The following is a 13,762-nucleotide window of genomic DNA, read 5'->3' as shown; positions in this document are numbered from 1 at the left end:
TGGGAAGCTTGGCGTCGGGCACGCGAGGCCCGGAGCTCCGCAGCGCGTGTTCTGGGCTGACTGTGCCAGTGTCTGGGGGCCCGGCCGGCTCCCGGGCCTGCACACAGCTCCTCTGTGCTTCCGTTTCTTCCCAGCTGCAGGTGCGTGCTTAGCTCGTGTTTTTCATTACGGGGTTTTCTGTTTTTTCATTGCCGGCAGAGAGGGTGTCCTGTATGTGAGTAGTAATTCAGTGGAGGACAACACGAGCGTTCTGAGTAACAAGCCTTTTCTTGTGTAATGCCTGATACGAAGTTCCCTTGCAGATATCCCGTGGGGCATCCAGCTGGCCGCCGTGTACGCGCTCTGTGATTTGAGTCCCAGCAATCCAGCGGAAATATCCAAGATCCTGGAGGCCTGGCGCCAAGAAACCGCGCACAGCGTGCCTTCCGCGGTGCTCAGCTGCCTGGAGGAGGTCAGCTCGCTGTGCGCAGAGGAGGTCGGCTAAGCTGCACCGCGCCGCTGCGTCTAGAGAAGTGCCTTTACATATCTCAAGTATGAATAGATGAGCCAGCTTGGCGGAGCACAAACTGAGTTTCAAAAGGAAAGCCAGAGAAGAGAGAGAATGCCCAGAGGCTCTGGTCACCGTGGCGAGGAGACAGAAGCCAGCCATGGCAGGGCTGCCTTTCCCCAAACCGCATACATTTCACTTAAGGCTGTTGTGATTCCATGACATGTGGGTTGTATTATTGTGTCTTGGTCAAACAACAAAAACTTGAACTTAGCCCTTTTTTGCTGCAGAAAGTGTCCTTTTAGTCGCTTTTTAAAATTGAGTGGCATTTTATAATGAATTTAATATAAAAGCATTGATTTGGTTCCTGAGCTAATTTTGGACTTTGCGCTGAAATGATTGACTAGGGAAAAATAAATCGGCTAAGAAAGAGCTAGAAGACTCTTCCACTGTCTTAGCTGGAAATGGGCTACAAAATTGTTTCTCAAGGTAGAGTGCGCAACTGGTCAGAGGAGAACCTGGGAGAGCCTTAGAGACCCGCTCTAGTGCATCTTCTTCCTATCTCTGCAGGTCCTTAAAACTGTCACTGTATCAGGACAAGGAGGGCTGAAGAGTAGAAGTTCACTTGCAGGGTTTCTGTCAGCGATGTGTATATAGACGATTCAGAGACGCGCGCAGGCAGGTCTCTGTGTGTGCCGTGTATATATGGACCGTGCTATAATGTGTTTCACATTTGATGATATTCCACTTTCGGAATTTTAGTATTTGTACATAGAAAATGGGTTTAATAACTCACCGTGGTTCTGATTTGTCATATATTCATCATTTCTTAAAACTCTTGTATGTGTTTTTTATAATAAAAAATAAAAGTAAGCCATGCACACGATTGTTCTGATCAGTGAAGAGTGACACTGGGTATTACATCTACTCTTACCAAAGATGGAAAATTCTCCACTCTAACCAAAGATAAAACGGCCATCCCAAATGATAGAAATATGCTACATTGCCATTGTCCAGCAGGTTTCTCCAAGATGCTCTTAGCGACATTGGACACCATATAATTACGTACTGATTGGCCCTCATGATTGGATTTGTTTACTTACAAATATTGCTGCCCTTTAAAAAATTATATTTGATGACTATTTTGTTACTCCTGCCTCGTATTTTTAAAGTAATTATAACAGACATAATTGAGATTTATAAATAACTCTGCATTGCCCTTCGGAAGCTTTTTGTTGGTGTGTTGTTCTTTCTACCAGTGTTTGCTGAGCATGTGCTCCTGCTAGGCGCCTCAGCGGGAGGAGCTAGAGAGCAGACAGCAAGGGCCCAGTTGGCAAAGACCTGTGCCCTGCTGGGAGAGAAAACCCGAACCACCCCCGCAGTGAAGAAGCAGTCAGAAATTGTAGTAAGTGCAGTGAAGTAAGCGTGGAGGCCCACACTGGAGGAGCAGGGGCGACTCCTGTCTTTCTGTGTATTGGTCAAGGAGGGTCCCTCTGAGGAGGTCGCAGGTGAGCTAGGGTCTAGGAGGAGGGAGCCAGCCCGGAGAGGAGACAGGTGACTGGCTCTGGGAGGGAAGAGCCCACTGGGTGCAGGAAGGAGGCTGGCGCAGCCTGGACAAGCTGTTGAAGGGGGCTAGTGTTGTTTGTTCAGTCACACAGGTAACTGCCGTCACTGGGACCTGGGCAGCCCCAGGCTCGTCCGTGCTTGGATGGAGGTTTGAGCAGAGGCGTCCTATGCGATCGCATTGCACTGGAGCTGTTCTGGGGCCAGAGGATGGGAGGCGGGCAAGAGTGGAAGCCGAGACCACTCAGGAAGTCTGGGGAGAGCACAGAGTGGTGGCGGTACAGAAGAGCAAGGGTACATGGGGTTCAGATGTATCTTGAAGGTAGGGTCACTCCTAAATTCATGCACTGGAGGAGAGGGACCGGTAGGAATCGAGGTTCCCAGGTTACTGAGTTGGGCACCTGGGTTTGGGGACAGGTGCACAGGTTTGGTGGTTGGAGTCACAAATCTTAAGTGTGTGTTTGGGATGCGGGAACCGAGAGACCTGCAAATGGAGGTGGCAGCCTTTACAGGCAAAAGTGTGGAGGTAGACTAGATGGGGCGGAAGTTGGGGAGTTGACATTGTGGGGAGGCTGTTTAGAGCGGGGGGGGTGTGTGTGCCCATGCTCAAGCGGTCACGAGGGAGACGACCTTGCCCACTTGAAGTTGCTTGGCTGGTGGCGGTGGTGTGGCCCCCCTGGCAGCTGTCTCCTGGCCATGGCTAAGAAGGCGGGGGGGCAGACAGGTGGCCATCTGTGCTGGAGCCGCAAGGTCAGACAAGGTGATGGTTGCATTTCACCTCCGGTGGGTGGCGGTGACCTTGGGGAGCATTTCCCAAAGGCAAGGGCGTTAAGGCAAAAATGAGGTTTGCAGTTGGGCTTGTGGGGGATTTGCCTGGTAAATGGGTCGGTCATAGGCTTCGAAACCGTTTTTTAACCCCGGTAGGTGTATGTGTTTTTAATAGGCAGAGGATAGGTAGCAGCGGGGCTTTTCGGCTGGTTGCTGTACTCTGGCCACCAGGTGTGTGGAGTTCACCTGTCGGCATCCCTTTGGTGGCTTGTTGAGCACACCTGGCCTCCCCTGGACTGCTCTGGCACCCTCGGGGAGTGAAGCAGTTTTGAGCTGTTGTTAGATTGAATTTCTGGCACCCAAGCAGAACACGGCTGTGGGTTGTATCATTTAAAGCAAATGAGTAAACAGCCAAGTGAATGAACATTTGACCCTGGAGTTGAGTGGGGTACCTTAGACTAGCGCTGGGCCCTGTGCACCCAGGAAGCCCACAGTTTCTGGGTGGCCCCAGCTGGGTCCCGCACAGCTCTCTAAGCAGCCCATGCAGGCCCGGCGTCCTGCTCTGGTGACGCTCGTGGGAGGCCAGGTGCTCCAGGCTGGGCTGCTGGGTGCTAAGGGTGGGGGAGCCCGAGGAGCTGTCCCTGGGACGGTGGCGTGAGCAGGGCAGCGAGCAGTGTGGCCCGTGATCTCGGCTCACGTCTGAGCCCTGTCCCCATGGACTCGCCTGTGGGGGTCCCAGCCTTTCATCCCAAGCACAAAACCCACTGGCCTGTGAGATACTTCAGGCTGTCATTTTCCACCCTGACAGCACTGGGTCACTGCTCCCTTTGTTTCTTAAGACAGGATGTGACAGTGTAACTCACAATTTGAATTTCTAGGAGCCTGGCTTTTGAACTTGGGGATGGAAAGAGTTGCACCGTGGCCATTAGGGGGCGCTGCAGCCTCACCGATGGCCGGCACGGCCTGGGCCACGGAGGACTCCTCAGCGGGGCTGTGGCAGAAGGCATGGCCGCGCTGTCTGCGCCTGCCACCCAGCGAGACCTACTTCTGTTCACATGTTGGGCCTTGAGTGGAGTGCGTGTCCGTGCCTGGGCCCATTCTCCCCGGCAGTGGACGGGAGGGATGCGTGGAAGGGGTAACATGTAAGATCCGTGGAATTGGAGAGCTCCCCCCCGACCAACTACAAATGCACAGATTTTGCCTGTTGGTTGGGTTCTTTCCTGGATATTTTTTAGTGATCCTAGAGCGGAATGAACAAATGAGGCGGCCAGGTGGGTCGGTGGTGGCGCTGCTGGGCGGGAAGGCTCTGAGCGCTCGTCTGCTCAGCCAGGCGTGTGAACAGCAGTGACGTCCGCCCGCGCATGGAGCGTGCCAGGTACCCCAGAGAACATTCCCAGTGTGTCCTCTTGCGTAGAGCCGTCTTGTCAGCAGCCTGTGGTGTGCAGAGAGCCCAGACGTGTACGTCTAACCAGCCTGCCTCATGAAGCCCGAAGATGCCACCGAGGGTTCAGTGTGGAATGTTCTGGATGCCTCGGGGAAGGACTTCAAAAGGAAGAAAGCCACTGCCTTCAAGGCCTTCCTCCTCTTCGTCCTTCCATCCGCCTGCTACTTTCCCAGAGAAATTCAGTGCATGGTTGTGGAACACAGACCTGTTCCTGCCTCGAGAATAACGAGGACCTGCTTGCATGGCGCGACACTCCCGTCTTCATGTGCCGGGGTCATTTTTGTGAATTTCAGAGCGGTCCCCGTGCGGAGCCAGCGTGTTGAGGGCGATCAAGTAGCGCAGTGTGGGCAGCGACGGATCTGTGAGTGACACGCCAGCAGGAGGTGGTGCGCTCGGGTTGTGGGAGAGCGACGGTGTCTGCGTCTTATGGAGGACTTCGGGGTTTCGGAACAATGCTGGGGCCAGGGCTCCCTGGCACACACACCCCAGCGTGCCCAGCGTCCACGCTCGGAGCCTGGCCTCCCCCGGGGGGGCCTCTGACTCTGCTGCTGGGGAAGCTGGTGCTGCCCAGCCCGGCCAGGGGCTCTGGGCCCAGGGAGGGGCGGGGGGTGCCTGGCGGGCTGATCCGGACCCCTGGTTCTCGGAGGACATGGCCTCACCCCCCACCCACTGAGTGCCGAAGTGGGGCTGTCTGCGGTTGTGTGGACCGATCCTCCGGGCCAGGTGCACACCCCCAGCAGTGGGGGAGCCCCTGAGAGCTGCCTCTGCCCTCCAAGCCGCTCTCGGCTGAGCCCTCCTTGTCCCCTCCTCATTCATTTTGGGGAAAACGGGAGAGGAAGAGGAGGGGAGCCTATTACCCTCCTCCCGCCGTCGAGAACTGTCGTTCTTTGTTTTAAATTGTTCGCGTAGTCTTTAAGGGTGTTAATTTTTTTCTTAACAAATAGTCATTAATTGCTGCTCCAGGATAATCTCACCCTAAATCACGAGTGTACAACTGACGAAAGAGGAGGAAAGCGAGGGGTCGAATGTGTAAACCCTGAGCCCAGTGCGCCTTTCGCGTTCATGGAAGCTGCCCCACTCGATTGTCATGTTTCTATATGTAAATATGTATTATTATATACCCACTTTTAATAGTTTACATTGTGATCCAGTGTACTTTAATTAATTTTCCATGTTGATTTTGTACTGTATGCATGTCGTAAATTAAAAAGGAAAGCAGGTCACACACTGGCCTGTCAGTCTCCCTCTGGCCCTGTTCCTCCTGCCCTGCTTTTTGGGCCAACAGCTCCATGACCGGGCTCCTGGGCTTCCTGCCACATCCACAGGCGGGTGTCCTGAGGCCAACATCAGGGTCCACATACCCTTCTCACCGCTGTCTGCCACGGACCCCAGAGGTCACCGACAGCTGAGCTGCAGACTCTCCTGCCGGCGCAGAGCTGGGTCCTCTGGGGTCGCTGTCCCTTTGGTGGAGGGCATGGGGATGGGAGAGCCTGGGGTGACCAAAAGAGCTGAATCATGTTGAGCCGTTCGAAAGTGCCGGAGAGTCAGGTCTGGAGGGCTGTTCCTTTGCTCCAGCCTCGGGATTCTGGGTGCAGGGGCTCCCACTGGGGCTTTTGCTCCCCCTGAAGAGCAGGGAGTGCTGCGGAGCCCACTAGCCAGAGGGGAAGGCAGATGGGCAGGGGCGTGTGGGGGCTCTGAACCCAGCTTTCACCCAGACGCTCGTATACCTGAACCCCTAACTCAGGTGGATGACTGTTCTATGATTCCCTGATGTCCAAGCCAACACCAGTCAGATTCTTACAAACGACCTTAATAAATAGTTAGCAAACCCCCAAATGAAGGAACCATTCTGACTTCTGAGGAATCCTATTTACGGTGTTGTGACAATCCTCTAAAAATAAACACCTAGTAATGTTTTGGGGGTTGGAGTGTAGAGGCAATAAATGTGTTGTATAATGAGTTAGCCAAGTCAGCGTCTGTTCACACCTGCTTTGTTCCAGGCCACCTCGATCGTGGGAACTAATGGAAGGGGACAAGAGGTTAGCGAACCATTGAGAGTATGGCCAAAACCACACATGCCAGGCACTCTGCCCTGTCAGCGCACCTCTCCCACGTGTCCCCCGGGCGCCGGGAACATCCTCTCGCACGCAGTCGGGAAAGCCCGCCTCGACATGCCCATCAGTCGCTAGCAGATATAATCCGGGACTCGTTTTCTTTTAATCAAAAACAGTCCTGTTTGCAAATGTTTGGACAACCCAAATCTGACCTGCAGAAACTTCCTTCATAGGAAGACTCGGTTAAGTGCTGACTGCGCTAATGCAGGCAGAAAGGTCTCCGGACCTGTATCTCTCTAGTTTTTCAACAGTGCTTCTCCTTTGTGGAAAAAAATAAGTTTGTGCAGAAACACTGTGGAGTCTTAAAAAAAAAAAAGAGGCATTTAGCATTTAACATAAGAAAGGGTTTCTTCTGTTCCTGGAGCCCCTGCCAGCCCCGTACCTGCCCTGGGCAGAGGAAGCTCTGTGCTGCAGAGCAGGGGGCGCCCCTATCAATAATCCAGAGGTTCTCACGATTTCGTCTGGAGCATTTGCTTTTACATCACCCCAGGGATATGGGGGAGAAGAGGAAAGAGACACCGACCCAGGGGAAGGACCTGCCTATTGTAAGGTGTTTACTGATTCCGGAGCCTCGGGAGTGTGGAAGCATCTAGAAAAGCAGAGTTGGGGTCCGTGGTGGTGGCAGCAAGTGCTCAAGAGTCCTGTCTCTTCTGGAGAAATCCAGGGAGAGACCAACTGAGAAAGCCAGACAGGACTCTGGCCCCCACCTTCAAAGGCAAAAGAAGTGCTGATAAAATGGGAGGAGTCCCTTTGCAGGGCCGTCTCCAACCTGAGACCCCGGGGACAGTCCCTGGGGAGCCCCCTTGCGGTGGAAGGAGGGGTGTGACTCAGTCCCAGGGGCTGTGCGGACAGCCTCCCCTCCTCCTCTACACCCGAGCGCCAGCCTCTGCAGATTGGAAATCTGTTTGTTACCTTGGCTCCGGAGCGGAAAATAGTTTTAAAAGCGCTCACTCCTGACCTTTCCGAATTTGTATTTTTAAGGAGACTGAAACCCGGCTCTTAACATGGTGGCGATCCTCCAGAATAACCATTTCATGTGTCTTTCCGTTCATAAAGCCTATTTCTTTAGTGATGAGGAAATTAGTGTCCTGGATTCTGATGCAATTTTGAAATCTATAACTTTAATTTCTAAATAGAAACACTGACATTGGAAAAAACAAAGTAAGATAAATAGAACTCAAAGAAATGTCAGTTCATGTGGCTTTATTTCTGGCTTTCTTCAGCCGCCCACCCACCCCCATTTTCTCAGTGCACTTAAGCAAAGGGAGAGGTTATGGAGCACAGTTTGTTTTTACACCTGGCCCTTTACCTGGCAATTCCTTTTCTCTCAAACTCCACAATGTGGCCAGGTGGGGAGAAAGGAGAGGGAGAAGAAAAGTCTTAAGAGTAAGAAGACCCTTGTGCCCAGGATTTAAAAACAATCTGGTGCAGGCGGCGTCGGTGGGGAGCGCCGTGCCCGGCCTGCCCGGGAGGGGGCGCGCTGCACCTGGCCCGCAGCCTGCAGGGCCGCTCACGCCGGCCCAGCCCGGGAGCCCAGGATCTGAAGAGCATAGACACAAAAGGACCTCACGCATGTTGCAGTGAACCCAGACGTGACCCTGGGGTGGGTTCCGGGGACGGCCTGCCGCGGAAGCACGGACTGCAGGAGCTGGGGGTGGCAGAGCTCCTGGAGGGCCCGGGAAGGGTCTTCAAGCAAGGGGCTTTGCCCTCCCCCTTCCCTGTCAACCCAATCCCAAGGTGGCTTCCCTGGAGCCCCTGGGCTGGAAGCAGGGCCAGGCATGTGTGTGGTTGCTAAGGGGGGGGTGGGGGTTGAAGGGGGCAGTGTCTATATTCTTGGGTGACTTCCTGAGGCTCCTGGCGTCCCTGGGACTGGTCTTCTGTCTTGGTGCAGAATGATGTACACTGACTGATGTACACCGTAAATCACATCTTTCTAAGAGTCACCCAAGAAATTTGGGTGGGGCTTAAAACTTTGTTCTATAGAAAACACAGTTTCCCTGAAAAATACCCATTCAGATCTTGAGAATTTGAGCTCAGGAGACACTGCTTCTCATTAGCACAGCCCACTAATACTCTAATAGCATTCTGCCAGGATCCTGGTGGCTTGGTCCTGGGCAGCTAATAATCTTTCACCGTTGGAACGGAATTATTTTGATTACTTTCTTCTGCCTTTACTGTTTTCTTGTTGATTCTGATTTTTTGGGGGGGTGGGGTGGGAAACTTGCTTTAAATGTTCAAGTTTATACCCAAATATCACAATAATCTTTGTTAACTATTTTTTTTTAAAGATTTTATTTATTTATTTGAGAGAGAGAGAATGAGAGACAGAGAGCATGAGAGGGAGGAGGGTCAGAGGGAGAAGCAGACTCCCTGCCGAGCAGGGAGCCCGATGCGGGACTCGATCCCGGGACTCCAGGATCATGACCTGAGCCGAAGGCAGTCGCTCAACCAACTGAGCCACCCAGGCGCCCCCTCTTTGTTAACTATTGAAGTAATGAAGTGCCCCTAATTTCATTTGATTAAATTTTAAGATTTTTGCTTGGTGGAGAGTTTTTCAAGGCAGACTACTTTTATTAAAACAGAGGACTATTATATGTCTCTGTCCTCCTGAGAGGCTGCTTGAACCTCAGCCACGGCCACCAGTGTAGCTGCTCCCAGAGCTGGGGGGCAGCAAGCCACGGCCTCTACATCAGTGACGATGTGGGCTGGTCAGGAGCACTAGGCAGAATTACAGACACTTGTTGCTGGTTCGTGAAGCGTCCGTGGCCGTGGATGAGATGTTTCCTGCATCCCAGATGCTGGGTGTCCCCGGCTCGGTTGAACGAAGGCATGACAGAAGATGTCAGAAAGGTCAGGCTTGGTTTACAGCCATTCCCGTTGTCTCTTGATGTCTCCTGGAAGAAGGGAGATGCAGATGCGCCCTGGCCGGCAGAGCAGGACGGGCAGGTGAACGTCAGCCCCCTGCCCCCAGACCTGCCACGGGGCGGCAGAGACTGTGGCTCAGTCTAGAACCTGCTCTTTCTAATGCCCGGGCCACTGTCTGCCCCCAGCGTGTGTCCACACCTGAGGTGTTTCTTCTCTGCAGAAAGGGGAAAGCAGTGCCTATTAAGAATTCCAAGATCAGGGCGCCTGGGTGGCTCAGTTGGTTAAGCGACTGCCTTCGGCTCAGGTCATGATCCTGGAGTCCCGGGATCGAGTCCCGCATCAGGCTCCCTGCTCGGCAGGGAGTCTGCTTCTCCCTCTGACCCTCCTCCCTCTCATGCTCTCTGTCTCTCATTCTCTCGCAAATAAATAAATAAAATCTTAAAAAAAAAAAAAAAAAGAATTCCAAGATCGCTTCCACTGTTAACCTGGGCTGGTTCACAGCATGTCCGTGTAGTTCCAAACCTGATTACGTACTTCCCTTTACTGAGCTTGCACAGACTTACTCCACCTTTCACTCTGAAAAATCTCTGAGAACAGTTAACACCAGACAATTTCTAGTCATCATTTAGAAGTATATATTTCTGCCCAATGATTAATTTAAAATTAGAAATGATAGTTATGTTTTTAAAATCATAAGGGTTTGTTTGAAATTTAATTTGACTAAAAGTAAGTTTGTGGTAATGATACACTTTTAAACTTAGTAACATCTGTATTCACTTCAACATTTACAGCTGCCAAAATAAAGACCGATACAAAAGTCACTTTAATCCAATGTTTTTAAAGTCCAAACTGGCCAGTGGCCTAAGGAAGAAGCAGGATTTCCCCTTCAGAAACTCTGCAAGGTGGGCATCCAGATGAGTGCTTGGCTACCTTATCTGAGAAGTACACACGACTGCCCTGCTCTTACCCAGATCCTGAAGGTGCTTTAAAACTGTGGCGCCTGGGGCACCCGGGCAGCTCAGTCAGCGAAGCGTGCGACTCTTGGTTTCAGCTCAGGTCTTGATCTCAGGGTCCTGAGTCTAAATCCACGCCCCCCAAACCCCCCGTTGGGCTCCACGCTGGGTGTGGAGTCTACTTAAAATTCTCTCCCTTTCTCTGCCCCTCCCCACCCTCTCTAAAATGAATGAATGAATGAAATGCCTCCCGAGGGCCCCTGGAAACCACAAACTTGCACACTAGTTGTCAGGAGAGCCCAGTAGAAGTAAAAGATAAAGAGGGACTCGTGCAGAATTGCAGACAAGGAGCACAACTAAAAAATGCTGAATAAAACATTGAAAATCTAATGCATAGTTGAGGTGGCAGAAAATCAGAAAATCTCCTGAAGGTGAGAGACAGGACAAGAAAGCTGAAATCCATAGGGGGAGGGATTGGAATCTGCCTGGGTGAGAAAGGGATGGAGTCATCCAGTCTCAGGTGGCAAACAGGTTGAGGTTTACAGGCCACAGAGAAGGATAAAGATGACAAGGCCTGGGGCCAGAAGAGCAGGAGGTCCATCAGTGACAGCCAACCATGTCTCATGAAGCCAGGACACGGATAGGGATGAAACTCTGAGTTAAGCCACGAAAAACAAACAAACAAACAAACAAAAAAAAACAAGAAGGAGAAGGTAGGGACAGAATCCCCTCTCCATCCTAGCTATGGGTAGAACAAGGAAAACCACACACACACAAAAAAAAAACAGTATCTTGCACGAGAATTCCTACCCCAAGTCCTGCACCTGAGTGGACCTGGGCAGGAATGTACACCACTTGTATGGCCCCCCATCCCTCCAAATTCGTTCACAGCGATCCCAATTTAATTGTATTTAAAGCATCTGGAGTCAAACGCAAATTCTTATTAGAAGAAAGATTTTTTTTAAGCCCAGTCCTTAAAGAATCCCCATAGGTAAAGTTCCAAGGAACATGAATTCCTACTCATACCCACGGAATTACTAAACAGATGAGAAAATAAAACCCATCCCATGAGTGGGAACTTCCAGAAACAATAAAGTAGGTTTTTAATCAGATTTATGGAGTTTGTATATGTCTTATTTCTCAGATTCAGGGTACATGCAATAATGGTATTTCATATTTTAAAGAAATTGGATGGGAATATGAAAGTATGACAGGAAAACAAGAGATTATGGAGATTCATCAGGCAACAGATGTGAAGAACAAAATAGAACTTCTAAAAGCAAAGATACACACACACATATATATTTCAAAGTATAATCCCAGAAGGCAGGATATAAGCAGATAAGTTACAAATGATGAGATATTGGTTTAAGGTTGCTCTGCACATAATTACAGAAGACAACTCAGACAAAATGGTAGAAAATAGAAGGTAAGAGCCACAGAAGATGTCTCCCAAGAGCCTCTTGCTCTCAGTAACCCAAACAAGATGTATAACCCACAAAATCCTAGTCTTTCTAAGCCACTCAGCTTAGGATATAAAAAAATCCCATCAGGAACTAAACTACAGAAAATGGCAAGGTTTTCAGAGGCGAGAAAAGGCCCATAGCTACTCTCATTCTTGGTGTAGATATAAGAGAAAAAGGATTCTGCCATAGGTGGGGATAAGAAGTGAGCATGAATTTTAACGATCTTTTAATAGCCACATGAGGCTGACAGATTAGAATTCTGAGGACCCTCAGTCACAGAGCAAGTCTTTCCCATAGGCCTTAATCAAGTGCTCAGGATCAGAGCTGGACAGAAAGCTGGAGAATGTCCCCAGACATTCCTGGCACCTCCTCCAAGTCCCAGACAGCCACCTACAAAAGGAGGGGAGAAGCAGAGCATGAGACCTCATGTAAATTAATCAGAGGCACTCTGGATTTTTCAGCTACCAAGGGCTGGGCATGAGCAAGAGACCTGGGGGATTGTCCATGAACGTTAGCTGCAGGTGGGGTGGGAGAGCTGAAAGAACCCATCCACGCACTCCAGGCCGAACAAGACCTCTAATACGTATCCCAAGGCCTGTGGATGCACCAGAAAACAAAGAGAGCTGCCCATCAATGTACAAAACTATTGGTTGACTTACAGATCAGAACGATTTTATGGTGTGGAAAACTGGTGTTTTGGGTAACATGAAAAAATTCGGGAACTCTTACTGCTGCCCAGACCCCAAGCACTGCAGAATGGAAAATCCTAAGCCCAGTCTCAAAATATTTGAAGGTGGTGGTGAATAACTAAACTTGCCAAAAAGCTCGGAGCTAGCTTAACTGTAAAACACATTTACTTGGTTGCTCCGAGCCAGTGGCCTGAACCAGAAAGGAAGTGACTATAGGGAAATATTATTTACTTCAGTCGCTACTGTTCTCATATATCATGATCAAGAAAGTATATGTAAATAGAAGCAGACCCCATAAATGGCCTAGATGTTGGAATTATTTGACAAAAGCTTTAAAATAACTAGAAATATGCTAAATGACCTAGAAAATGTATACAATAGATATGAAGAGGTGGTGAATTTTAGCAGACACTAAGAAACTATAAAAACAAATCAAGTAGAAATAAGAAATATATCAGAAATAAATATTTTATTGGGTTTAATAACAGAGTGACTCAGCAGAGGAAATAATCAGTAACTTGAGGACAGGTTACTTGGAAGTATCCAAACTGAAATACAAAGAAGAAAAAAAAAAAAACAGATTTGATAAGAGTGTCTTAATTTGTGGGACAATATCAAATGGTCCAGCAGGTGTGTAATTGGAATCTAAGGAGGAAAGAGAATGAGAAAGAGTAATATTTAATGAAATATTTGCTCTGAACGGTCTAAAATTGATGAAAGACGTCAACCCATGATTCCAAAATGCTCCGAAAAAGCCAATCAGGAAAAAGACAGAGGATGCACACACACACACACACACACACACACACGACTGTCAACCCAGAATTCCATATCCTGGAAAATAGCCTTAACAAATGAAGCTAAGGCAATCTCAAATTGTTACATCCTGTACAATTTCATTCTTGAAATGGCAACATTACAGAAAGGGGAGACAGATTAGTGGTTACTAGGGGTCACTGACAGGGGGTAGAGAGTGTGAGGTGTTACAAAAAAGAGCACCATAGTAAATTCTTGTAGGGTGGACATTCTGTACCTTGACTGAACCAGCAATAATATCCTGGCTGTGGTACTGTAGGCAGTTTTGGCAAGATGTTATCATTGAAGGAAACTGAGTAAAGGGGTACATGGAATCTCTGCTTCTTAAAATCGCATATGAATCTAATATTCTCTCAAAAATAAAGAGATTAACTTAAAAATGGGAGCAAAATAAATACATTTTGAGAAGATAAAAGCTAAGAGCATTTTGCTCTATTAAATCTTCTCTCCAAGAAGCACTAAAATAATTTTTCAGGCTAAAGAAATATGTCAGCTCCAATTCCAAATCTGTAGGAAGCAATGAAGAGCACCAGAAAAGGTACATATTTGTATAAATATAAAAAACGTTGTAAGTGTGTGTGTGTGTTCAAAGTAGAG

General features: G+C 49.4%; 1 protein-coding gene across 1 annotated transcript in view; it reads left to right on the top strand.

Moving 5' to 3' along the window:
* ICE1 (interactor of little elongation complex ELL subunit 1) overlaps nucleotides 1–1,373 on the top strand; it is a 56,829-nt gene extending 55,456 nt beyond the window's left edge. Inside the window, exon 19 of the mRNA XM_045863732.3 lies at nucleotides 303–1,373. Within this exon, the coding sequence (XP_045719688.2) occupies nucleotides 303–484 (182 nt within the window). The 3' untranslated portion in view covers nucleotides 485–1,373. The remainder of the gene's footprint in view (nucleotides 1–302) is intronic.
* The last annotated feature ends 12,389 nt before the right edge of the window (nucleotides 1,374–13,762 follow it).

Source organism: Mirounga angustirostris, unplaced genomic scaffold (genome assembly GCF_029215605.1).
Source record: "Mirounga angustirostris isolate CCGP_5_RB_7025 unplaced genomic scaffold, mMirAng1.0.hap1 SCAF_7, whole genome shotgun sequence".
In the NCBI taxonomy this organism is placed as follows: domain Eukaryota; kingdom Metazoa; phylum Chordata; class Mammalia; order Carnivora; family Phocidae; genus Mirounga; species Mirounga angustirostris.
The sequence above is the reverse complement of the archived record's forward strand: the minus strand, read 5'-3'. Positions and strand labels throughout refer to the sequence as shown.